This window comes from Megalobrama amblycephala, linkage group LG6, assembly GCF_018812025.1.
Source record: "Megalobrama amblycephala isolate DHTTF-2021 linkage group LG6, ASM1881202v1, whole genome shotgun sequence".
In the NCBI taxonomy this organism is placed as follows: Eukaryota; Metazoa; Chordata; class Actinopteri; order Cypriniformes; family Xenocyprididae; genus Megalobrama; species Megalobrama amblycephala.
Genome location: NC_063049.1, coordinates 18,913,130 through 18,939,457, shown reverse-complemented (window position 1 = coordinate 18,939,457; position 26,328 = coordinate 18,913,130). Strand labels below are relative to the sequence as shown.

Here is a 26,328-nt window from a genome sequence, read left to right as displayed (position 1 = left end):
GACACAGTAATCCCACAGTGATGACTGAAACTTGTTAAATGAGACAATGCTATGAGATGCCATCAGCTAAAAAACTCTATATGATAAGTTTGACATTCCTGAGCTAATTTACTCCAAGAAGTACTTTGTTAGTGTAGTAATGCGAATTCATGGACTCTTTCATCAGTTAGACCAGTGGCCAGTTGCATAAACTGCTTAGACTAGTCTTAAAAGTTTCTAACATTCTCATTTGAATTGGAAAATGACCTCTTGACTTGGTCAAACTAAACTCTTTTAGAAATTGCGAGTCGAATCTCCTGTACTGAGCAAATTTCTATGATGTCTGTGAGTTGTTTCTGCTGTAGTGTGTTCCAGATTGATAATTTATGAGGTTTGGGATGTGGCATTGAGGCAGCTTACTATGCTATAGAACAAAACCAAATTCCTATGACCAGACCAGGTCTCCTCCTTAAAGTATGTGTTATTGTCTGAGGGCAACTGTTTCTCTTATGTTTGTCCAACCTAAAACCCTCTTTTTCTCTCGCCCCTTTTTCAGCCCTGCTGGCTTCAGGACACTTCCTGGGAGGAATTTCCGCAGTGGATACTTCATCCAGCAATCGCCAAAAGGGTTATCTGTTCTCACGGTCGGTGATGGTGTGACAGACACATCTTTCACGCTCTGATCTTCCCGAGGGGAAGCCACTGAGGATTAGCTGGCAGATGATGCATCAGAGGGAGGAGGAAAGGCCGTGTTTTTCTGCTGTCCCTGTGTCACAGAGAGCTTCTGAGGAGCATTCAGCTGCCAGCAGCATCAGCGGGCCTCAGCCATCCAGCTGTTCACCTCACTGCCACGGCTAAAGTGATGAGTCCCAGCCTTTCCTTTCAGGTAGAAACCGCCGTGTCCTCAGTCTAATTGCCCCGTAGCCCAATTCCCCAGTCTGGGCTCAACCGTCTTCGAGTCTGTAATGGGTGGAAGTACAGTGTTGCGTGAGAGGTCTCTGCCAAGCTGCTTTTCCTCCTTTCCCTGTGCAACTAGAACTAATGAAGAGAAATAGCTGCCATTTTGGGTCCCTTTGCTCACTGCATGTCACTTAGAGGAGACATCTATTCATTCAATTATAAAACCGGTCTGACAAGGTGACTCAGCAGAGGTTTCTCATTGTGTAAAGTGTGATCAGTGTTTTAAAGCATTTTACCAGTACACCTGAGTATTTTACCAATGTAATATAACTTACCCATGTACTTCAGTGCACTCCAGGGGTTTGGCAGGTTAGCATGGTGACTGCTCGTGGTTGTTTGGTGCTGTGAGCCAATCAGCAGTATGGTGTCATTTTGGAATGGGTCATAATGTACTGGACTGCTTTTAAGACAGTGATTTTATTCAGAAATTTCATTAGTAGATGCTTTTAAAAAATTTCAGAATCTCTCTCTCTCTCTCTCTCTCTCTCTCATATGGTAACACTTTAGAATGGGGAACACATATAAACTAATAACTACGATTTTTCCCTCAATAAACTCCTAATTTGCTGCTTATTAATAGTTGGGTAGTTTATTAATTGTGAGGTAGTTGTTAAGTTTAGGTATTGGGTAGGATTAAGAATGTAGAATAAGGTCATGCAGAATAATGCATTAATATGTGCTTAAGTACTAATAAATAGGCAATATTCTATTAATATGCATGATCTCTCTCTCTCTCTCTCTCTCTATCCATCTATATATATATATATATATATATATATATACAGGGCTTGACATTAACTTTTTTGCTCACCAGCCACTGTGGCTAGTGGTTTTTCAAAGTTACTAGCCACTCAGCATTTTCACTGGCCACAATTTTGATGTTGGTAAATTACATTTTATATGATTAAAGTTGACTTTGTTATGCTTAAATTACTTTATTTTGAGTCATTTTACTTGATTTAGAAGATTTAAAACCCTTCCAAACTTTTAAATGCAGATTGACCACCCAAATCAAGACTACATTGTATATCAGCTGGTATGTACAGGTGGGAAAGAGGTGGACAATATGAGCATGGGCTAATATGAGAAATTGTATAAGTTATTTGTGTTAGGCTATATAAAAGAACAAAGAAGCAAATTACAAAAACAATAGTACATTAAAAATAATCTTTTTTCAGATACAGTAGGTTTATTTAACATATAGCCTACATTTATTTAACATCCTTTGTTGTTTGATTAACATTAATGACAGACAGGTAGGCCTGTTTAATTGGGCTGCTGAATGCATGGACGTAACTGACGCATATCCAGTTATTACCCACCTGTTTACGTCCACTTAAGCCATAACCGACTGTATTCACGCGAGATACTCCACACGATGGACATTTAGACATCTGTGTGCATGTGTATTTGACTATTCAGGCGCGAGGAGAACTGATCGCGCACGCGACAGAGAAAGAGAGCGCACGCGAGAGAGCGCTTCTGTTGTGTGTCATTCAGCGCAATTCCGCCTATCCCTCATTCACTATCTGCACGTAGCCTAAATAACGAACTGTGTGATTGGATTGTAATTTTGTGCTACGATGATCTTCGACGATCATTTGGCTGTAAACTGAAATAATATTCAACCCGCCAAAGTGGCTAGTGGGAGTGGCTGTCTTACCCGCCACAGCTGAAATCTACCCGCATTTGGCGGGTTGGCGGGTGTTAATGTCAAGCCCTGTATGTATATATATATATATATATATATATATATATATATATATATATATATATATATATATATATATATATATATATATCAGGGCTGTCAAGTGATTACAATTTTAAAACACTTTTGTGTATTACACGGAGATGAACAGTTCTGCTTTGTCTTTACTTTCATTGGTGACATTGAACAAAATAGACAATATTTTGTCAAAAATAAAACAATATTAACTTCTTATTTACTGAACTGTTGTATAAAATCAATTGGCCTATTGCATTTGCACTTGTTATACATAGGGGACAAAAACAGCACTTGTGTAATAATTCACTCGTTATTGTGTGATATTGCTTAACTCATATGATCTAAATATGAGACAACTTAAACATGGGTATTTTTGCCCCCATATCTTCAATTTTATGGACCTTCTGACTGCATTCTATAGGCTTCATCTTGCAGTGAGTTGTTGCCCTTATTCATATCATATTTGTCATCAGTCAACTGGATGAAATGTCAGATGAACTACATAGTTGTGGGGCGGGGCAAGTGCGTTAATTACGTTAAATATTTTAACACATTATTTTTTACTGTAACTAATTCATCTAATTAACGTGTTAAATTGACAGCCCTAATATATATGTATATATATATATATATATGTATGTGTGTGTGTGTGTGTGTGTGTGTGTGTGTATATATATATATATATATATATATATATATATATATACACACACACAGTGGTGCTCAGAATTATTGCCACCCTTGGTAAATATGATCAAAGATGACTGTAAAAATAAATCTGCATTGTTTATCCTTTTGATCTTTAATTCATAAAATGAGTAAAAATCTAACCTTTCATTGAAGGAAAAGAATTGAAAGTGGGGGGGAAATCACATTATGAAATAAATGTTTTTCTCCAAAACATGTTGGCCACAATTATTGGCACCCCTAGAATTTTTTTATGAGTAAAATATCTCTGAAGTATATTCCCATTCATATTTACATTTTTTTTTAGCACACCAGGGTGATCATAAACATGAAAGTTTGAGTGGACAAAGAGTCTCCAAGGATCACAGTTGGAGAATTGCAGAGATTAGTTGAGTCTTGAGTCTCAGAAAGCCTAAAAAAATTACCAAACAGCACCTATATCACCACAAGCTGTTCAGGAGGGTTTCAAGAAAAATCCTCTGTTCTCATCCAGAAACAATCTCCAGTATATTAAGTTGTCAGACATGATTGGAACTTCAAACGGGACCAGCTTCTATCGTCAGATGAAACTAAAAACAAGAGCTTTTTGGCAGCAAACCCACCAGATGGGTTTGGTGCACACATGGATAAAAAGTACCCCATGCCCATGGTTAAATATACTGCTGGATCGATGTTGTGGGCCTATTTTTCTGCTGGAAGTCCTGGACATCTTGTTCAGATACATGGTATCATGGATTCTACCAAATACCAACAGATAAAAAATCAAAACCTGACCGCTTCTGCTAGAAATCCTATAATGAGCCATGGTTGGATCTTCCATCAGGACAATGATCAAAAACAAACATCAAAACCAACACAAAAATGTGTCACTGAGCACAAAATGAAGCTTCTGCCATGGTCTTCCCAGTCCCCTGACCTGAAGCCTAAAGAAAATGAGTGGAGTGAACTGAAGAGAAGAAGCACCAACATGGAGCTGGAATCTGAAGGATCTGGAGAGATTCTGCATGAATCTCTTGTCAGGTGTTCTCCAAACTCATCAGGCATTATAGGTGAAGACTCAGAGCTGTTATCTTGGCAAAAGGAGGTTGCAAAGACTATTGAATAAAAGGGTGCCAATAAGTGTGGCCAACGTGTTTTGGATATAAACATTTATTTCATAATGTGACTTTCCCCCCACTTTCAATTCTTTTTCTTCAATGAAAGGTTAGATTTTTGCTAAGTTTATGAATTAAAGATCAAAAGGATAAACAATGCAGATTTATTTTTATAGTCATCTTTGATCATATTTACCAAGGGTGCCAATAATTCTGAGCACCAATATATTAGTTGTTTTTGGAATGTTTTATAATTATTTTGTTATTTTAATGAATATAGTCTTTGCTGAAATGGCTTTGCTGATATGGCTATTAAAAATAAATACATTTTAGTATGGGACCAGAATAATTAGTCACAAGGCTTTTGCGATTCAGGTAATTGGCTCAAAGCAACATTCCTGAAAAACCAAGTGCCTTCTTGCTGCCATGACACCTAGCTGCAAAGATGCTGCATCACTCAAAAGCAAAATAGTTTTTGTTACTAATGCTATTTAGTAGAAGTCAGGCATGATTAAATTATTCTGTGAGCAAAAGTGTTCAGTAATGTTGGTTAATGAGATAAAAATGTGTAGCATTCGGCTTGTCATGTGATCTCAACATGGCTGCCCCCATTAGGTGACGCACTCCATGTGAAATACAGCCACTTTTATTGGGCTACTGGCAACTTCATCTCATGTGCGTGCACATGAATTTAATTTCTTTTAAAGTACCTTTTTATTTTTTTTAGAACTCTAACTTTTTAATGAGGGAAAAGAAGCTGAGTTCACCTTTAAAATATTAGTGTCAAGAAGACTTCCTTTTCTCTTTCTTTCTTTTATGATTCCAGCTTGCTATTACAGTGCAGGTAGAAGCTTATTATCAAGTTGTGTGCTTCCATGGCTTTATGGACAAATAAGGAAGCAGAAATGACAGGTGGCGTTCAAAGGTTTGCTCAGCTTGTCGAACACAAGCCAATTGGACGCATTACTGTATGGAAATTGAAGTTAGGGGAAGGCGTCTGTGATACAGTAAACAGGATTAGGAGCTTTTGTTTCCTTTGCTGTCAGAGCTGGCGGTGTCCTGCAGAGAGAGATCTAATGTAACGAGCCTGGCTGAGGCTGCAATAGACCTGTTACAGACTGTGCTTTAGTGTCTGCTGTGGGAGTTGTAATCAAACGTTAATTACCAGGCCCACCTGTTTATAGACGGATCAGCTCAGATGCCCTGCCCCATGTGAAGATTTGGGGAGGATCAATACTCCACATTTTGAATAGACAATGGTGTTTTTTGTTTGTTTTTTTAGGTACAGTGGTTCAAACGTCTAATTTTGCATTAGAGTTGTAAGTAGGAATCTTTCTTTTTTATGAGTATTTTAATGTTCTATAGGACAGGTGAGATAAATAGCACTCAGGTTGGGTGGACATGGTTGCTCATACTTTTGAAAACTTGCACACATTCCTGTGTGGTTCAGTGACACTTATTTTTTGCCCAAATCTATTAATTTATTCAAAAATACATTAAAAATGCAATTCATACCTTCAGTGATTTGAATACAGAACCTGATTTCACCAAGTGCATTAATCAACATCTTTGTTAATCCTGGAAAAACATTCCAATCAACCAATCAGATTTGATGGACAAGTTTACTGTTTGTCACGTTTTGGCTTACAACCAAGGTTAAGTGCTTCTTACATCATTGTTATTCACCTATCATTTCCCTCTGATTTTAAGGTGATGATACACAGGGCAACTTTTTGAGCAATGTTGCAGTCAATGGGCAACCTGGTGAGACACAGGGCAACTAATTATGGCAACGGAGAGTTGGCAGCAACCAATCTGAGAGGAGCAAATCTTTTGCCAACACAATAAATACTCAACTTTTCAAATATTTTCTTCATTTTTATTAAATATAAATGCCTTTCTGATCTGCTTTGTGAAGGGAAGATAGAGAAGAGCGAGTTTGGCAAAAGGCCGATTCGAACCCGGGTTAATCGCTTCAAAAGCTACTTTCACGTACCACATGCCCTATGGTCTTTTTTCCGAAATCTCAAAGCCGGTCACTTGATCAGGCTGCTAGCATTCTGATTGGAGGATCAAAAAAAAATTGCCCACGAACAATCTAAAGCAGTGGTCGCCAACCCGTCGATCGCGATCGACTGGTCGATCTTTATCACTGTTCCAGTAGCTCGCGAAAATAACAGAAATATGAGTACAAAAATACATTTATATTTCAGTCTTTGAACTGTATTTTTGTATTTATTTTTATGTTATTTTCTGGAGCTACTGGGACAGACAGATAAATGTAAATAGCCCACATTATGTCTAAGTCTGTAAACGGCTGTTAACAAGAGGCCAGAGACGCTGAAGACGGACGCGAAGAGGAGAAAAGTCTGTAGCAGGCAGAGCAGCTCACTGTTCACGATGCTCGAAATATAGGAAGAAAATATAAATATTGAATTGGGGGTGAGGGATTATGAATTCATCTCTAAAAGGAGATCAGTCTTCAGAAAGATTTAGATGGCAATGGCATTTTATTTTCCTCTTACCTCCGAATAAAGTAGCTAATTATTAGCGCATTTCAGCATTGTTTACAGCGGTAACTGAGAAAACACTGTATCACTGCTGCTCCATAAGCGCCACCTGCTGTCAGAGAGTGAATCTGCGTCTCATTCAGCCTGCTGTTTTTGTTTCATGCTTTTTTTTGTGTGTGTAGCATTTATAATTTCACAAAGATAAAGTCAGACCGTTCTGTTTTTGCTTTAAATCTTGAAATTAAATCAAATCAATTTATTTATATAGCACATTTAAAACAACACTTGTTGAGCCAAAGTGCTTCACATCTCAAAAACACAATAATACAAAATACCAAAAGAGCTTAAAAACAGACACAGTACCACAGTAATCATCGCAGCCAGAGTTCCAGAAACTAAGGGCAGCTAAAAGCCACAGAATAGAGGTGCGACTTCAACATCTATTTAAAACCTAATCTAATTCAAATAAAAAACAACTGCTCATGCAACGTGCGTGGCATCTTTGTTTGGATTGTGATTAAAAAGCAGTGGTTCCCTCTAATTTGAAATGGCTATGTATTTTTGTTTATTATAATAATATTAATGATATATATATATATATATATATATATATATATATATATATATATATATATATATATATATATCTGCAACCAGTATCAGAATCGGCCAATTTGCTTGTAAAATTAAATAAATAAATCAGAATTTACATTGACCACAAAAAAAAAAAACTAAATACAATCTGGGCTGTCTTTTTCTATCAAGTAGATCTTGTCTTTCAAAAAGGTCAAGGTCAGGGATCTTGGGCTTAAAAAGGTTGGTGACCATTGATCTAAAGTATCCAGATAGAAATTTGTTCATTCTCAATGGGAAAGTGCCCAAGCAACATTGCTCTGCAACATTGCTTAAAAAGTTGCCCTGTATATCATCACCTTTAGGGATAATTTATGGGTAGGGTTAGGTTTAGGGGTAGGGATATGGATAGGATTCAGTTTTCGGACAGGAATGTTGTTTCAGAATCAACAAAATATGTTGACCCAGCAGCCAAAAATGTTATTGTAAAACATCTGTCCTGATATTACAATAATGATATAAGTAATGAATATAATAATAATAATAATAATATAAGAAATACATTTTCTTTAAATCCACATAAAATGTATTTTTAAGAAAACTTAATTCTGCATAATCTTGTTACTTTTTTAAAATGTTAAATATGTAAAATACTGCTGTATAATACTGCTTATTATTAAATGCAGGAAAAAAAGAGGAAATTATATCATAGAAGGGACCACTGACCATATGTGGTTATCAAACAGAAACCATACCACATGTAGATGTAACAGAATGGTGAAAAGCCTTCGTTTTGATGTTGATGTGGAATTCACTGCCTCAGCTAATACTGATAAATTAATTCCCATGTGCTTCTTTGAAGATATATTTGAGCACATGACTTTTCACCCCAATCTGATATGTAACCCACCCAAACTGGAAAAACGTTCAGCCTGCTGACAATGTGTGCTTTTATCCAATTCAGCCGGACCCCTGCATAGTGGTAACTTGGAGAGATCCGAATGACAAATTTGAACCCGTGTAGTGTTGTCAAAAGTACCGGTACTTCGGTACCAAGTCGGTACTGAAATTTTGAAAATGTGACGATACTCGCATTTCTGTAGTACCGGTAGTACCGAGAATCCGGGTATATTCGGTACCCACTGATAGGACTGTGGCAGTAGGCTATTTACGTGAATATGACACGAGTGAAGCACAAAGCTTTGTTTACAGAAGAAATAATAGGTTAGCAATTAAATGTGACTTCGCAGCCATGGAAACATTTTGGTTAATGCCGAATGAGAGGTGCGTGAGTCCATACATTTAAGCTTCGTATTCTGTTTTCCGAATCGCGATCTGGTCACCCGATTAGCAGAGAATTTAACAATATTCCATTAGTTCCACCGAACATCTGTTTCTTTTCCCAAATCTTCACTCACGCAGCGGATTATAAACGTTTCTTTCGTTCGCATTTAGGCCTATTATAGGCTATTCGCATTATTTACTGTGGTAAAGTAGAAAAAACACCGTAGGACAGAAACCTTTTTGCTTGCACGTCAGTTTCTATTTAACAGAGTTTGTGCTTGTTATTAGACTTTATAAGGCGCGTCAAGTTTATTTGTATAGCGCGTTTCACACACCAGTGATTTTTACTTTCGTTTTCTCTGGCAGCGCTAAATCAAACATAGCCTGAATGTCTTGCCCCTGTGGAGGATAAAACTCGCTCTTCAGACCTTTTACAACAAGTGTCCGTTGTTTGTAACATCAGGAGATAACGTGAAGATATTATTAAAGAGAAAAGGTCTCTTTCCTGCTCGTGTCCCACATGCCTCTCAAAGCGCAAAGAGGCTATATCAAAGTAATAACGGGACTTTGGCTATATATGACGCATCTTTGTGTGGAGATAAAAAACGAATGCTTTTTGAAATAATATTTAACTTTCTTATTATTTAGGTTACCATTATTTACCGATGTTATTTCATAGTTTTACAGGCTGTAGTGTGTTGTTTCTCTGACGGAATAGCTAAAATAAACACGCACGTTTGTTACCCCTGTTGAAAAAACGAGCATATGCTGGTAAAGTAGGTTTTGAAGCTGGTATGCTGGTTTGAGCTGGTTTATGCTGGTCCAGGACCAGCTTAGGACTAGCATGGACCAGTAGGACCAGTTTAGGACCAGCATTTGACCAGCATACAGCTTCAAAACCTACCTTACCAGCATATGCTGTTTTTTTCAACAGTACACAATGGATGTTTGAGCATTTTTTTTTTTCTTTTTCCAAAATGTATTTGTTTGAGGTAGCCTATATATAGACACAAACACACACACACTCCAAATCATATTTAACGTTTTTAAAATAGGCTATATAAAATAGTAAAATAGTTCCAATAGATTTTGCTGTGGTACCGAAATTGGTACCGAGAACCGTAACATTTTCATGGTATCGGTACCGACTACTGGAATTTTGGTACCGTGACAACACTAAACCCGTGCATATTTAAATTGGATGGTTTGTTACCAATTCATGGCAGTATAAATGAAAATCTGAATGAGAATCCATGCCTCTGCCTGAAAGAGTTAACGTGTGTGCTTCTTGAGAAAATCGTGACTGAAGTGTCATGAATCCTGAAGCGCAGAAGCTTTCTCAGGTTCTTAAGACTGCACGCTGTGTTCCAGTCTGAGCCCACAAGCTTTGTTTGACCTAGTTATTCTAAAAAGCAGCGCAGGACTTTGACGCATTTGATTTCCAGTATGGCTGTGGCTGGTATGGCGGGTGACAGGCACATGCAAGAACGTGTGTCAGTATTCACATCCTCCCTACGGCTGACAGGTCACGGGGAAAAGGCCAAGTCCATCATGCTGAGGTTTTTCACTCTCAGTCTGTGAATGTTTGCTGGGCTATACGTAACCTTTTGTAAATCTTGACTGCAAATATTGAAGCTTTATGTTATTTGTGCTTTGTTTTTGCCAGCATGCAGGATTGTATATTCCTACACCATATTTATAGGCCTGTTTGTGTATATGTGGCATGTATGTAAACTGCTTTCATAATTGGTCCTTTGACCATATATTGAGAAAGGAATTTTTTTTTTTTTTTTAATTATTCTGTTATTCACTACTACAGTGTTTTGCTGAAGTACAGCTCTTCTAATTAAAGTTACTTTAGAAATTATTTTGAAACAAGTGCTGCTCGGAGGGATTGTTTAGCAGATTTTGAGAGGCAGATGTTGTGTGTTGATTCTGAATGAAAGCTGACATACGGGTCAACATCACTCATTTATTCACTTAAATAGAAATGTTAAACTGAAATATGTTTTCAAAAATTTGAATGAGCCAAGCTCCAATGTCCCAAGCAACCAGCTCTAGCCTCTTCTAGAGGATATCTGTGTATACCCTTTTGAATATATCTAATTCTATCAAGACATTTACTTGTGGCAGCACTTAAAGGATAAGAGATCTTTTTTCACTCCGTCAAGGCCTCTCACCATATTCCTCTCAAATCAGATTTCCCTGCTACACTGCTGAAGCAATGAAATAAAAATCTAATTTCCCCAAATGAAATCAACCAAAAACCAATTGGGAGCTGCAGGCTTTCCCTGAGAAATCACATCAGAATAATTCCACATTCCAAACACATATTTTAGTCGGATAGCAATTCATCCATCAATACACCCATTCTGTCTAGTCGCCTCGAACAGATCGTCCGCAGGTAATGCATTGTATTCCATCTCTGTAAGAGGAAAATCAATCAAAATTTTAATTCAGATAATACTGTAATACACTGGTCTATGCAGAGCTGTGTCCTATATATGAAACAATGATGCTATAAAATATAGAGATCCCCATTTCTTGCTGGGGGACTGGCGCGAATGAATAACCTTGGTTTGTGCTGCCGAGCTGTTTAAATGAGTTACTTTCCCATTTCGGTTGTCAATGGAGAAGTTTATTACATGTGAGAGGCATTACGTGGATCCGGTCCATTGAATATTTGCCATTTAAATGGTGTGCATATTTCCATCAGTCAGTGCATGACAAAACAGACTGTGCGTGCAGACGGTAAAAGATGTTTGTAGTTCAAGATCAGCTGCTTTAAAATGTGAATAGTACAAATACAATAGTGTACAACTGCTATCTCTGAATGTTTGCAAAAAAGTTCACTGTGAATCAGATATGCATTAAAATTCCCTCTCACCTATACACGTGCTTGGAAAGTCAGTGATTCCAGAACTAATCCTTCACCCAGAGGATATGAATTACAGCGGCGAGGGACAGAATTAAATGAGTTGCAATAAAAAGGTGTTAATATCCTCAATTACTTCAGGGCTGAAAGACCCAATGCTCTGCCTGTGTTTACCGTGGTAGTTACCGCATCAGTGCGTGCGGCTTTAGTACCAAATGATCCTGATCGTGAATAGCACACGTATGCTCGATTTCACGTCCTCGAGGATTAAATGACTAGTCAAACGTATGCCGGTGATTAATGTAATGATTCCCAAGAGTTGTTTATCATGCTTGGCTGGTGTATTTGCTCCCTAACAGGTAAGAGAGCATAATCACCATTGTTTGCTTTGTTTTTTTGTTTTTGCAGGACTAAAAGTGGACTGGATGTCAATGGGCTGGACTATGATTCTAAAAGATGACTCTGGTGTAACGGGCTGGACATGGCGTGTTGGGAACTACCTGCTGCTCTCTATGTCTCTAATTGGAATGCAAGTGAGGTCGGACCTGGAATTTCCAAAGGACAGGCACTATACATGGAAAACGGGTAAGCGTGTTGTCTATGATGTCTACTCCTGTGATATGGAGATTTCTACGCTAGATCTCTTTTTAATGGCTTCGCTTTGATGTTTCTCCCTCCTGTTAGCATTACACAGCATCCATCCATCCATTCAGGATTTTATCTCACTCAAGCTCCGATGGAGTGTTTATCAGGAACTAGCATAATAAATTCCTCCATGCCGTTTCAACATCTCGTCATGTTTCTTTCTTCCGTCTGATGTTAAATTATTACATTGCTGTCTGAGTTCAAAAAAATTCTGTTTTCATATACCTTTTGTTCCAAATCCATCGCATAGAACACAAACGGAACTGTTTCGCAAAATGTTCAAGCTGCTCTTCTTTCTATTTTTTGGGAAAATTCCAAAAACGTACCTATACAGCTGAAATGAACACCAACAACTTTATTCCTTTTTACTCAAATTATGATTTCAGGGGGAGATTATATTCATAAAGACTTATTTTCAGCACTGTTTAATGATAAAACATTATTTAGTGGCCCAGAGTGAAGATTTAGTTGCATATATTTACTCGCATTGTAGTGGGTTGTTACATCACATAACTACATATGTATGGCTTTTCTGATGTGGTAAACTTGCTCGGTAGCTCGCCCAGTACAGCATTGCACTTGTAATGTGAAGTGCTCTGGTACTAGTCCTTTGAAAATGTTTTTATCTCACAGTTGCTTTTGTTCACGCTGTCGTTTAGGGTAAGGTTTACTGTAGGTGGTGTGTTATTTTCAAATGTGATAGAGCATGAACCTTTCAGTGCCAAAAACCAGACATTTCATTTCCGAATTGCCGCAATACGTACAACAAACAACAAAATACAACATTGCCAGATTCATCTGTTTCGGATAAAACTGAACATCTTTTTTACTGTAGCACCACTCACTGGACATTTCACTTTGAAAGTGTCAAAGATGCAAAAAACAACATAAAATGTCATCATGAGCACATTTTTCCAATGAGCCTGGGTTGTCTTTTCTGTACAGTGAAATTGAAGTGACACCACAGCTGTTCTTGATTCCTTCCACTTTGATTTTAAGCAGCATGGTCAATCTGCTATTTATTTCCTTTGTGTCACACTGACAAAAGGAAGTTAGACGGGTTTGAAACAACATGAGAATGAATAAATGATGACAGCATTTTTATTTTTGGGTGAAATATCCCTTTAATTGCATTGTATTGCCTCGGCGCTCTGTTTGCATGTGTCTTTCATCCGTTCCTTTTTTTTTCTCCCCATTGAGAATCCCTCATTCACACAGCTCCCAACTTCACAACGACACTGACATCTTATGCTGGAATGAAAAACTCTGCTGAGTTTGATCAAGGGATCCTGTGTGGAAGTGGGTCTGTTAGCATAATATATGCTCTAAGAAAGATTATCCATCTCTTGCTGAACAATGACAGGCCCTACTGCAGAGAACATAATCACATATAATGATGTATATAGTAATCTATTCCTAGTCCTCAAAGCTGGAGTAATTACCTACCAATATGCCAAGCTCGAGATTTATGGGCTTTGCAAAGGCATTCTGTAGTAAGGCAGGATTTTTTACATGTTGTGCTCAGTTTCACAAACAAGGAAATCTGATTCCGACCCTTAATCTCTCGGGTTCTGTCAGAACAGGTCTGATTTTTCCCCTCGCTGCAATGATTGATTCCAGATAAGGACTTTTACCCTTGGCGCGCATGACTTTCTGCAGCTGTTGGCTTCGAAATATTTGATAAATGAAACGCAAAGGCATTTGCATTCCATAAATGATTTAAAACACCCAAAGGTGATTCAATTTGAGCCTGATTGTTGTCCTAGCTTTGCCTCCAAGAAGCAGACCTGCAGAATGAAGCAAAAAGCCTTCAGAGTAACAAACGCAGAGCGTCGCTCTCAGATCAGCAGTGTGGAAAATGAAGTAATGAATTTAAACTCACTGCCTCAGATGTTTTCTCTGTCCCAGTGAGTGCGATTTTAAACCTTTTTTGTACACAAAGGCCTCATTGGCTTTATGATCAGCGCTTTCATGTGCTTCTCCTCAGTGTGCCGATGATACGACTCAAAAGATAAAGAGATTGATGAACTACACTTGAAAAGGCCCGTACGCAGAAAGAATCTAATCAGATCATCGCGAGCGAGGCTGTGACATCTCTACTGAGCAGTGACGGCTGATATATATCGCTTGGAAAAATGAAAAATCACATCACCGAATACAATCTAACGCTTTCTGGTGCGAGTAGCACCCACGACAGGCATTGTACGTGCATCTGATATGTCTATGGCCATTAAGATGAACATAAAATTTTTATGGAAAGGATTATCATGTGGTCGGACCAATTAGCAAAGCCTTACAGAGCATGAGAGATATCTGGTGTGAATTATTAATGACTTGATTATAAAGTCAACTCGGTTCCACTTTGCAGTTTGAATTATTAGGTTGAAGTGATGGTTACTCTGTGAGGTAACTTGTTTTTATCATGTAGTTGGTGACAATTTTTTAGCACCAGTCTTTAGCTAGTCAGCATCTCTGTAAATTTCAAAGTCTGGAAAACATTGGCTTTTTATCGGATCATATGGCTTTATGCTTGTAGTAATTGGTGGACTATAATTCTTCAAGCCATATAACCACAGGCAGCGCTGAGTTCAAAAATCATTTGGTACTAAATGTTCAACTGTTATAGGTGAAACTGTTTCCTCAGAGTTTGCAGAGCAGTGTGACTCTTCACATTATGAAGAGCTGAAAGTGTGCTTTGGGCTTGACCTTCATCACTGTCTGAAAAACGGGGGGGGTACCCAAGGCTGTTGGTAATGGGACGATCATTTAGCTTCTTAAACAAAGCACTCTCATTAGGGCCTTGAGGAACAATCCCTCCTGCTCCATTTTTCACCAGAGACTGCCTGAAGAGAGGGAGAATGAGAGCGATCAGTGATTTGACTCTATGCAGGGTTTCTGCATGTGATTTTTATCTAAAATCATAGGAGTCTGGTGAAAATGTGAGCATTATTTCACATTGAGCCATCTGAATGGGCTTTTAACAAGCTGTAAATAATGGTAGATATATTTTGCATTGTCAAACCTCATGCACTGTGGGAATGAAGGTTTCAGGACTGACGGTTTTCCTCCTAATGCTTCAGGAGATATGAAGATCGTATTGGGTTTTGTTAGCAAAAATAACAGAAAGAGAAATGCGGCATATGCTACATTTCAAAGTTTTTGAAGAGTTTGTAAGCATATTTGAGCTTATTTTTGTTATTTGTGCATTTGAATTGTTTTTAAAAGCTGTGTTCTTTTTTTTCAATATTAAAATACATTTATATATTTTTTCAGCCCACATTTCATGCTGCTAATGCTTTACTTAGCATACTATTATCTAAGAATGCAGTGTAAATACTTCATTAATTGTGTAAATATTGTTTTTGTTTGTTTTTTTTCCCTCTCTCTGTAAAAGTCCAGATGGTCTATTTTAATGAATGCTCACTTAGTGGTGTTTTTACGTTTACATATTTTCAAGACAGTAGAGTCGTGCCCTTTACCAATGATTGAATGCAGCTACATTTACATTTATGCTTTTATCAAAAGTGACTTACATTGCATTTAAAGTATACATTTTGCATTCCCTGGGAATCAAACTCACAAAATGGTCTCTGTACAGGAATGTTCACATAGCTAATGAGTTATGTTTCAGATCTCTTGCATGATTACAGCACCATAAACTCAGAAACACAGATAGATGATTACAGACAAAGCATTATGAAATCGTTTACTTAATCTGTGATACAGCTGCTGTCACAGAACAAACAAACATACATTTCAATTGTTATATATGATGCAAGATAAATGTGTCAGCAGTTGCACCATTACACTGGCCCTAGTGGAGTCTGATTGATCTCTCTCTCAGATGAGTTACTTCTCCAACATTCAGGGCACCATTAAAATAAACGTTCCTTCCACTTGTTTCCGATGCTGGGATCAATCTGAAGTCTGTACAGAGACGCAAACGATCTTTTTAAACTAGATGCATCAAAGCGAATAGTCTTTCCTGTTGTTAAAGACTCAGGTGTGTGGAGTATGTGCGTGACACGACATCCAGTGTAAGCAAATGTCAGCCATTAAGTGACCTGTGTTGCAATCATGTATAACTATTCGTCAATGCCTTGCTCTGGAGGCAGTTATTGAGCATGTACATAACCAGCCAGTGTTCAAAACTGTCTCCTTATCTTAGCCCAATTCACAATTGTAAGCTTGTAGTAATGTGTTCTAATGGTACTCGAGTGGTACTGGTGGGTTTCAGCGGGAAATTCAAGCATGCCGCCTTTCGTCTTTGCGTCATTACATCACGTCTGTTTATATAAAGGAGTCCCAGCTAGTAGGCTGTATGGCATGTGAGGATGCTGCAAGTGACAGATCATTTATAGCCTTTTCTCAAGCAGCTGGAATAATTAAACATCATTTTGATGACGGATTGTATGGTATGGCAAATTAACGTTGGATATTAGACTGTACAGAAATTGAAATCTACAGGTAACGCTAATACACACTAAATACATGTAGTTACGCAATGCTGATGTTTTTTTAAAGTATAACAATAATTATTTGCACAGTTTGATGTGAAATGAGCTAAGCGATTGTTAGAATTATTCACCATTGGTAGCGTGATTTAATGTAATGTTTTTTTTTCTCAGTTGATCAGAACAAAAGTGGCAGACATGTTACTTGTTAAGTTGACATTTTGCGGTAAAAAATCTTATTTTGGTCATACTTCCAAGACTACAATCTGTGATTCTGAAGTATATTGTCCACACCGATGTGGTGACTGACAGCAAACATTAGATTCATCCGCGCTGAGACATGCCGATCCACAACCCATGTAAAGATGATAATTCCACGAATAACTGCAATTGCAGGTTTCAAACAGAGATGGCGACAAAGAAGCAAAACGTATTGACTGCAGCTTTAAATAAATGCATTGTTTAAAATGAGTACGTTTTAAGCTATGAAACTTGCAGGATGTTTTAAAGGTGACCTATTATGCCCCTTTTGACAAGATGTAATATAAGTCTCTGGTGTCCCCAGAATGTGTCTGTGAAGTTTCAGCTCAAAATACCCCACAGATAATTTATTATAGCTTGTCAAATTTGCCCCAATTTGGGTGTGTGCAAAATCAAGCCGTTTTTGTGGATTGGTTGCTTTAAATGCAAATGAGCTCGTGCTCCCCGCCCCTAAGCTCGCTCATCATTCCAGCACACTGAGGCATACATAATACTGAAGCAAACAGCAAATAAAACTTGCAAAATGGATTATTACAAATAGGGCTGTCGTGGTTAAGGAATTTCCCTTGCGGTATTTTTGAGTGGCTCAATAGCGCGATATAATCGCCAAATATTAAAATATATTATATATATATATATATATATATATATATATATATATATATATATATATATATATATATATATATGTATATATGTATATGTATATATATATATATATATATAATCTGTGTAACAAGGTCATATTCGAAACAGGAAGTGAGGAAGAGAATGTCAAAATAAGGGTCTACATTACAGAACATAAACCTGACAATAAGATCGTAGGGCTGTTGTTATATGTAAAATACTTACTTCCGATCCTTGATTCTGACTAAACGAGACTTTCTGCTGATATTTCACGAGTCTAAGCAGAACTACTCATCTTTGCGTGTTCTAGGTGGGCTGTCAGTCAGTACATTTACATTGTTGTGCCACAAGTTGGCGACAAGGGACTGTCTTTGAGTCTTTAAACCGTTAATTCAACTACACGTTCAAAAAAACGCTGATTCATTCAAAGAGAGATGTAAAGAAACAAGCTGTTAAAATCATTTTAACTTAGAGCACCACTTTATAAGTCTCAGCTGACTAGTAATCGATGCTAAGGCAGAGATTTCGCTATCCTTGGACACAGCCTTTTTTCACGAATATATATGTATGTCTCGGCCTGAAGGACAGGTAATTGCACTCACTCAGTCAATCTCTCTCACATTCACTGTCTGTTTAGGCTTGTTTAGTGCCAATCTACTCTAAGCCTCTGTACAAATCACCAAGGTACACGTTATGCTATCATTATTAACTTATTTAATATTTAGTACACATGCATGAAGTGTAAAATGAGAAGGACATAATGTTTAAAAAAATAAACATGCAAATATCGTGATTGCTGCAGTTTTTGCAGTCCTCTGCAGTTGACTCGTCAATAGCGCTGTATTACGATATTGCGGTTATCGCGACAGCCCTAATTACAAACTGTTCTTGATGCAGCATGTAACATAGTTATGGCATGTATTTTGTGGATGTTTGCTAAAATTCGATTCTGAATGATTTTGATAGCGTGATGCACGGCTAACGGGGCTAAAGCTACACACTGTTGGAGAGACTCGATAAGAATGAAGATGCGTTTATGAATTATACAGACTACACGTGTTTTTTGGGTTAAAAATGAAAATAACGACATGGCTCTGGTCTCCGTGAATACAGTAAAAACAATGGTAACTTTAGCCACATTTAACAGTACATTAGCAATGTGCTAACTAAGCACATTCAGGAAGACAATTTGCCAACATCACGAAATAAATGTATATGAAATTGGATCATGAACAGTTGGTATCGATCCATCTTTGAGAATCAATTTCTGTTCAAATCCTGTGTTTTACTGACGATCGTGTGAAGCTTTCTATTGTTAATGACTTACACATGCTGCTATATGAATTTATCTAGCCACATTCCCTTCATAAATAAAATTACACCACTGTACTTAGTGGCTCAGATGCCATCAGTGATAATGTTTACATAGCTGAGACATATCACAAGCTCAGGGACGGTCGTTCTTGAGTGCTGCTGTCCAGCAGAGTTTTGCTCCGACACAACTCACATTCCTTCACGTAGCTTTAGTAATCCTGAAGACATTCAAGTGTGTTTGATCAGGGTTGTAGCTAAACTGCATCTGCTGCACTCCAGGACCAGTGTTACTCGTCACTTGTTAAAACAATGGTGGCGACATGGGTGGAAACGTACAGATTCAGAGGGCAGTAATATTATAATAAAACCCCTTTCCTACGTCACAAGGGGAGCAAAATCAGAACGGCTCAATTTGTTTCATGCTTGCAGAGAAAGGCTTACCGAAACAAAGTTACAGAGTTGTCCTTTTTCTGTGCTGGTAGATGCACCAGAGACCCACAGCACTTAAACATGGGAAAAGTCAGATTTTCATGACATGACCCCTTTAATGGTACAAAGACCTCTTATATGTCAAAAGAGGAAGGCAAATTTGATTTCTCATGTCATGACCCCTTCAAAAGAAAACTCTGTAATGAACAAATGCATCTGTATTGATCTTTTGCTCAGCTTCTTGTTTTGTCTTCCTAGCATTTCAATTGTTATATATGATGCAAGATAAATGTGTCAGCAGTTGCACCATTACACTGGCCCTAGTGGAGTCTGATTGATCTCTCTCTCAGATGAGTTACTTCTCCAACATGCTGTGAAAGGTTTCATTGCTGGAGTCACGTGTGATCTTAAATCCGACGAGGCCTGGTTTGATTTGTTACACCATTACAGTTGTCCAGTTTCTAACGTAGATAGGATATGTAATTGTTTTTAAAGGGATGTAGAAAAGGAAAATACATTTTCATATTAATATAAAAAGTTGTCGTTTCAGTCTAGTACTACTGTTTGTGAGCTTCATGATGTCCTTTTTTTTTTTTTTTAAATGACATTCAAGGTCACAAGGTCGGTTAGTATCAAGTAAACAAGATAACATTTAGTATGTAAAGCTGCTTTTTAGGTAACTAGTTAGAAGTAAGGATCATGGCCCTCAGTGTGGGAGACCTTACTTTAAAATCCAATCCTATTTGCAAATATCACTGTATCTCCTGTTCTTCAAAGCCTTGTTTATTTGCTCTTGTGATAAGGCTTATCTTCAAAAACAGAGCATCCGGTTGGTCTGGATTTCCCCATCAATAAGAATAAGCAATTAAACACTTGTGGCAGTGCACTGTCTATTAACATATCAGTTATATCCTCCTCATGGATGTTAACAGATTTTCTTGAGGTCTGGATTTGCATTATTAGGAAATGTCTCATCTCATTCCCACATGCTTATCTCAAAGACAGGGGCTCAAATTTGTTATGGATTTTTCATGTTTTTTTTTTTTTTGTTGTTGTTGTTTTTTGGAAGGAAAATGTATAGCTTCTTCTTTTAGTCATAACTTGGTAGGCGCAAATTAGAGCTGTACATCAAAGCATTTTATTTTTGGAAAAAGGGCATTTATAGCTATTTTGATCTCTTATAAATCTATAAAGGTTTAATAAAAAAAGGTTGCAAACACATTGCATTTTCTTAAACACAAGGTCAAATCTCATTGCAAGTTTGCAAAATGTAGTTGATTTATTTTGATTATCCTTATGCAGAGTTATCTCAGAAGTGAAAAGAAAAATGAAATAAAGTTGCTTTAGACAGGTGAGGCAGATTGACATTTTCCCTGAGACAAATGCCAAATAAGCATAGAATGGCATTGTGTTATTTTGCTTTGAGAAATGGACTGGCATTTGAACTGGCTGAATAATGCTGCGGGTCTCTTTCTCTGTGGTCGCCAGGTTTATTCTTCCCCTCCTCTCAGAACACAGCTACAATCAGCTCTAGTGTAAATCATTGCAAGTCTCACACTCACCAATTACCACTTCCTTCCTTTCACAGAGATTTATAGCACATTTATCTAAATGATTCCCAAATCTAGACATTGTTTTGAAAGTCCTAAGTTAATTATATGTCTATCCCTTACCCCTAAACACATCTATAGAGTATGTGTGTATGTGAATACATTAAATAAAATATGATAAAACATAAACAATTATTCATAATATAATTATTTATGTATGCTACTGGTTAAATGTTTGCGGTTGGTAAGATTTTTATAAAGATGTTTATGAAAGAAGTCTCTTATGCTCATCAAGGCTGCATTTATTTGATAAAAAATAGTCAAATCAGTAATGTTGTAAAATATTGTAAAATACTATTTAATATTTGGCAAAGCTGATTTTCAGCATCATTATTCCAGTCTTCAGTGTCACATGAAGAAATCGTTCTAATATGCTGATTGTTAAAGAAACATGTCTTATTATTGTCAAAAAGAGTTGTTGCTGCTTGATTTTTTTTTTTTTTTTTTTTTTTTTTTGGTGGAAACATCATACATTTTTTCAGGATTCTTTTATGAATAGAAAGTTAAACAGCATTTTCCTTTACATATAAATATTTTGTAGCATTATAAATGTCTTTATTGTCACTTTTGATCAATTTTGTTAGTCCTTGAACTTGAAAAATCCCCAACATTTAAGTCTGCTTGCTTATTATAGTTTGTTTAAATTGGAGACATTTGCAGAGGTAAAAGGGTTTGTGTTCATCTGATTTAATCTCATATAGGAATTCTGGAGGTCTTAACGGTCATGTTTCCAGAAGATGTGCGTCCGGATTAAATGTGGGAACTTGAGGTTGAGCACATGAGAGCAGAGGCAATGATTCCCTGCAATGAGAAATCAATAAGGGTTTCATTAAGGAAGGAGGGTTCATCTCAGCCCTTTCATCATTTATCATTCAGCATTCAGTGGTCGCTGTCGATCACAAAGATAAGAAAATGAAGATGAAAAGAGAGAGGTGAAGTGTTACAGTATTACCACCAGACTCATGGTAACTCATCACGAAACTTGCTGTTAATTAGCATCTTGAGGATATGAACTGGACGTGACAAACCACTCGATTTTCACTGCCAAAGTCAAAATTTATATATTTATATTTTAAAAGAATAAAGACAGAGTACATTTCCTTTATACCAAGTGTTTTGCTTCAGGATTCAGATTTTGACTATTTTCGTTTCTAAATGTCTCTTAAATTTCAATGACTTCATGCTCAGGGCAGCCAATAATTGACTGCACAGAATAAATTGTGGTGTTCACACATTTATCCTCACTCTCAGTGAACCCATATTTAATGCAGTCTGGGTTGTATTTTCTTTTACCTTGTGGAGGTATGCTCATGGTTTTTGAGGATATAAAGTAAAATCCTTACCAAGCCCTTGCCCTTCTTATGCTGTTGACAATAAAAGGTACTTTCTTACCAAAACAACTGGTTCACTGCATTCACGAGAGACGGCGTTAAATTATCTCATGTCTCAAAGCACATAACATTTCAATAATAATAATGAACATAAACTTGCAGAGCTCTTTCTCGTACCTCCTGACTGCTGCAGATTCATTTATAGTGTTGACATAGAAATGCAAAAGTCTGAGTCTGAGGACATGAACAGCTTGTATAGAACATCACGGGTTGCCATCTCATAATTACGGATATGGCATGGCGTGAAAGCAGCATAAGCTCAATGCAATGATTGGACAAACATTTTTTGGTCCTGAGACTTCCACAGAAGATGTATATAAATAGATAGAAGATATGTTTTAATATTTAGACCACTTCTAATATTGATTGCTATTAGGATGTGAAGAGTTTCAACCAGTATAACAAAAAGTGTTTATGAAAAATTGCCTACCCTATACCTTTTAAATTGACCTTGGAACACAATGTTGATGCAGTGTTCAAGGCTTTCCTAACATTATGCGATAACGCAATTGGGAGTTGTAGCCAGTGTGTGCTATCTTCATGAGCAGGGGGAGCTGATTGAGGTTGTCTTAAAAGCTTTACATTCAGCCTCCCCAGACCCACCAGACAGGAATTTTCCAAGCCGTTTTCATTCCCAACAGAACATTCTTTGCCAAGATACAGATTTCAGAAAGCCTTTTGCCTCTGATGTTCTTTGATGCTGTGAAGGTTATCTTATCAACCACATGCAAAGTTACTAAATTTTTTTTCTTGCTTTATAAATTAAATTATTCTTTTAATTATTGAATTAATTTTTTTGTTTGTTTAATATATGTAATGTGTGTGCATGTATGTATGTGTGTGTGTGTGTGTGTACAAATTGCTCATTTAAGCCTTGCAGCTTGATTTAAAAACGCCTTATATATCGAAATCATTAAAAACATTGGTAGACACACTCTTGTTTTGGTTTGTTTTGGCATTTCATGGTAGCAAAATCAACACATTCTTCGCTACATATCTTTATTCTATCTGTTAGTTAAATATGTAGAGATGCAAATTTGAGCTTCACAACGATAAAGCTTTAGTAATATTCTAGTAAGTTTTCAGTGAGCAAGTGTAGCCATGTGGAACAAATTACCATATCTCACATATGATAAATCACCATGTGTCATTTGTGACAGAATAGTGTTAAATCAGAATGTTGGAATGTCCATACAGTAAATAGGAAAACACAAGTCCCAGTTTGCCATAAACGTCACACACTTTGCACATAACATGTTTTCATGACACAAAAATATGTGCAGGGTTAGTTCCAGCTCTTCACTACAGGTAAAGGTGTGAACTGCCGGGAAAGATTGCCAAAAGCAGTGTGACAGACACACTCTGTAGGTGCTGGCATGACTACCAAACTATCTGGAGCTTTTGGTAGAAGGCCAAGAGCCGTGTGTTATTTAGCAGGAAAGGACAGGTGGATGTGTCCATATGCTCTTAATGGAAGCAGTGTGTCATATACAGCACATACAACAATCGTTTTCAACTGGTTTTGCTTTCTTGTTGACTCATGATAAATTGCTTGTGATGTTTCTCATTTGTAAGTGTAATGTTTAAAAGTGTATCATGCAAAAGGAAACAGTGGCCCTCATTTATCAAACGATCGTTTGCCAGAAAACTCTGTGTACGCTCGTTTCCACGCAAAATTTGGCATTTATCAATATGAGCGTGAGCAGTGACTACGATCAAATCTCATGTCAGGTCTCAGCTTATGTACGCACATTTTTGAGTCAGCGGGAACTTGCGTGCAGTAGTGTTGTCACGGTACCAAAATTCCAGTAGTCGGTACCGATAACATGAAAATTTTACGGTTCTCTGTACCAATTTCGGTACCACAGCAAAATCTGTTGGAACTATTTTACTATTTTATGTAGCCTATTTTAAAAACATTAAATATGATTTGGAGCATGTGTGCATGTTTATGTGTGTATATATAGGTGACCTCAATGAAATAAATTTTGAATAAATAAATGCTCAAACATACATTTTGTACTGTTGAAAAAAACAGCATATGCTTGTAAGGTAGGTTTTGAAGCTGGTATGCTGGTTTATGCTGGTCAAGTGCTGGTCCATGCTGGTCCTAAACTGGTCCTGGACCAGCATAGGACCAGCATAAACCAGCTCAAACCAGCATACCAGCTTCAAAACCTACCTTACAAGCATATGCTGTTTTTTTCAACAGGGGTAACAGACATGCGTGTTTATTTTAAATATTTCGCCAGTGAAACAACACACTAGCCTGTGAAACTATGAAATAAATATCGATAAATAATGGTAACCAAAATAATAAGAAAGTTAAATATAATTTAAAAAACATTCGTTTTTTATTTCCACACAAAAGATGTGTCATATAGCCAATGTCCCATTATTATAGTCTTTGATATAGCCGCTCTGCGCTTTGAGAGAGATAGGGACACGAGCAGGAAAGAGACCATTTCTCTTTAATAATATCTTCATGTTTTCTCCTGATGTTACAGGCAACTGACACTTGTTGTAAAAGGTCTGAAGAGCGAGTTTTATCCTCCGCAGGGGCAAGACATTCAGGCTATGTTTGATTTTGCGCTGCCAGAGAAAGCGAAACTAAAAATCACCGGCGCGTGAAAAGCGCTATACAAAATAAACTTGACGCGCCTTATAAAGTCTAATAACGAGCACAAACTGTGTTAAATAGAAATTGACGTGCAAGCAAAAAGGTTTCTGTCCTACAGTGTTTTTTTCTACTTTACCACAGTAGTGTTGTCAAAAGTACCGGTACTTCGGTACCAAGTCGGTACTGAAATTTTGAAAATGTGACGATACCAGCATTTCTGTAGTACCGGTAGTACAGAGAATCCGGGTATATTCGGTACCCACTGATAGGACTGTGGCAGTATTTACTTGAATATGACACGAGTGAAGCACAAAGCTTTGTTTACAGAAGAAATAATAGGTTAGCAATTAAATGTGACATCGCAGCCATGAAAACATTTTGGTTCATGCCGAATGAGAGGTATAGGTGAGTCCATACATTTAAGCTTCGTATTCTGTTTTCCGAATCGCGATCTGATCACCTGATTAGCAGAGAATTTAACAATATTCCATTAGTTCCACTGAACATGGAATCTGTTTCTTTTCCCAAATCTTCACTCACGCAGGGGATTATAACGTTTCTTTCTTTCGTTCGCATTTAGGCCTATTATAGGCTATTCGCATTATTTACTGTGGTAAAGTAGAAAAAACACCGTAGGACAGAAACCTTTTTGCTTGCACGTCAGTTTCTATTTAACAGAGTTTGTTGCTTCGTTATTAGACTTTATAAGGCGCGTCAAGTTTATTTGTATAGCGCGTTTCACACACCAGTGATTTTTACTTTCGTTTTCTCTGGCAGCGCTAAATCAAACATAGCCTGAATTTCTTGCCTCTGTGGAGGATAAAACACGCTCTTCAGACCTTTTACAACAAGTGTCAGTTGTTTGTAACATCAGGAGATAACGAAGATATTATTAAAGAGAAATGGTCTCTTTTCTGCTCGTGTCCCACATCCCTCTCAAAGCGCAAAGCAGCTATATCAAAGTAATAACGGGACTTTGGCTATATATGACGCGTCTTTGTGTGGAAATAAAAAACGAATGCTTTTTGAAATAATATTTAACTTTCTTATTATTTAGGTTACCATTATTTATCGATATTTATTTCATAGTTTTACAGGCTGTAGTGTGTTGTTTCTCTGACGGAATAGCTAAAATAAACACGCACGTCTGTTACCCCTGTTGAAAAAACAAGCATATGCTGGTAAAGTAGGTTTTGAAGCTGGTATGCTGGTTTGAGCTGGTTTATGCTGGTTCTATGCTGGTCCAGGACCAGTTTAGGACCAGCATGGACCAGCACTTGATGAGC

General features: G+C 37.3%; 1 protein-coding gene across 4 annotated transcripts in view; it reads left to right on the top strand.

The window, feature by feature from the left end:
• Positions 1-26,328, top strand: part of thsd7ba (thrombospondin, type I, domain containing 7Ba) — a 320,311-nt gene that overhangs the window by 120,476 nt on the left and 173,507 nt on the right. For all 4 annotated transcript variants that reach the window (XM_048193226.1, XM_048193227.1, XM_048193228.1 and 1 more), the window contains exons 3-4: positions 536-865; positions 12,100-12,276. In XM_048193226.1, the coding sequence (XP_048049183.1) occupies positions 12,117-12,276 (160 nt within the window). In that variant the 5' untranslated portion in view covers positions 536-865; positions 12,100-12,116. The remainder of the gene's footprint in view (positions 1-535; positions 866-12,099; positions 12,277-26,328) is intronic.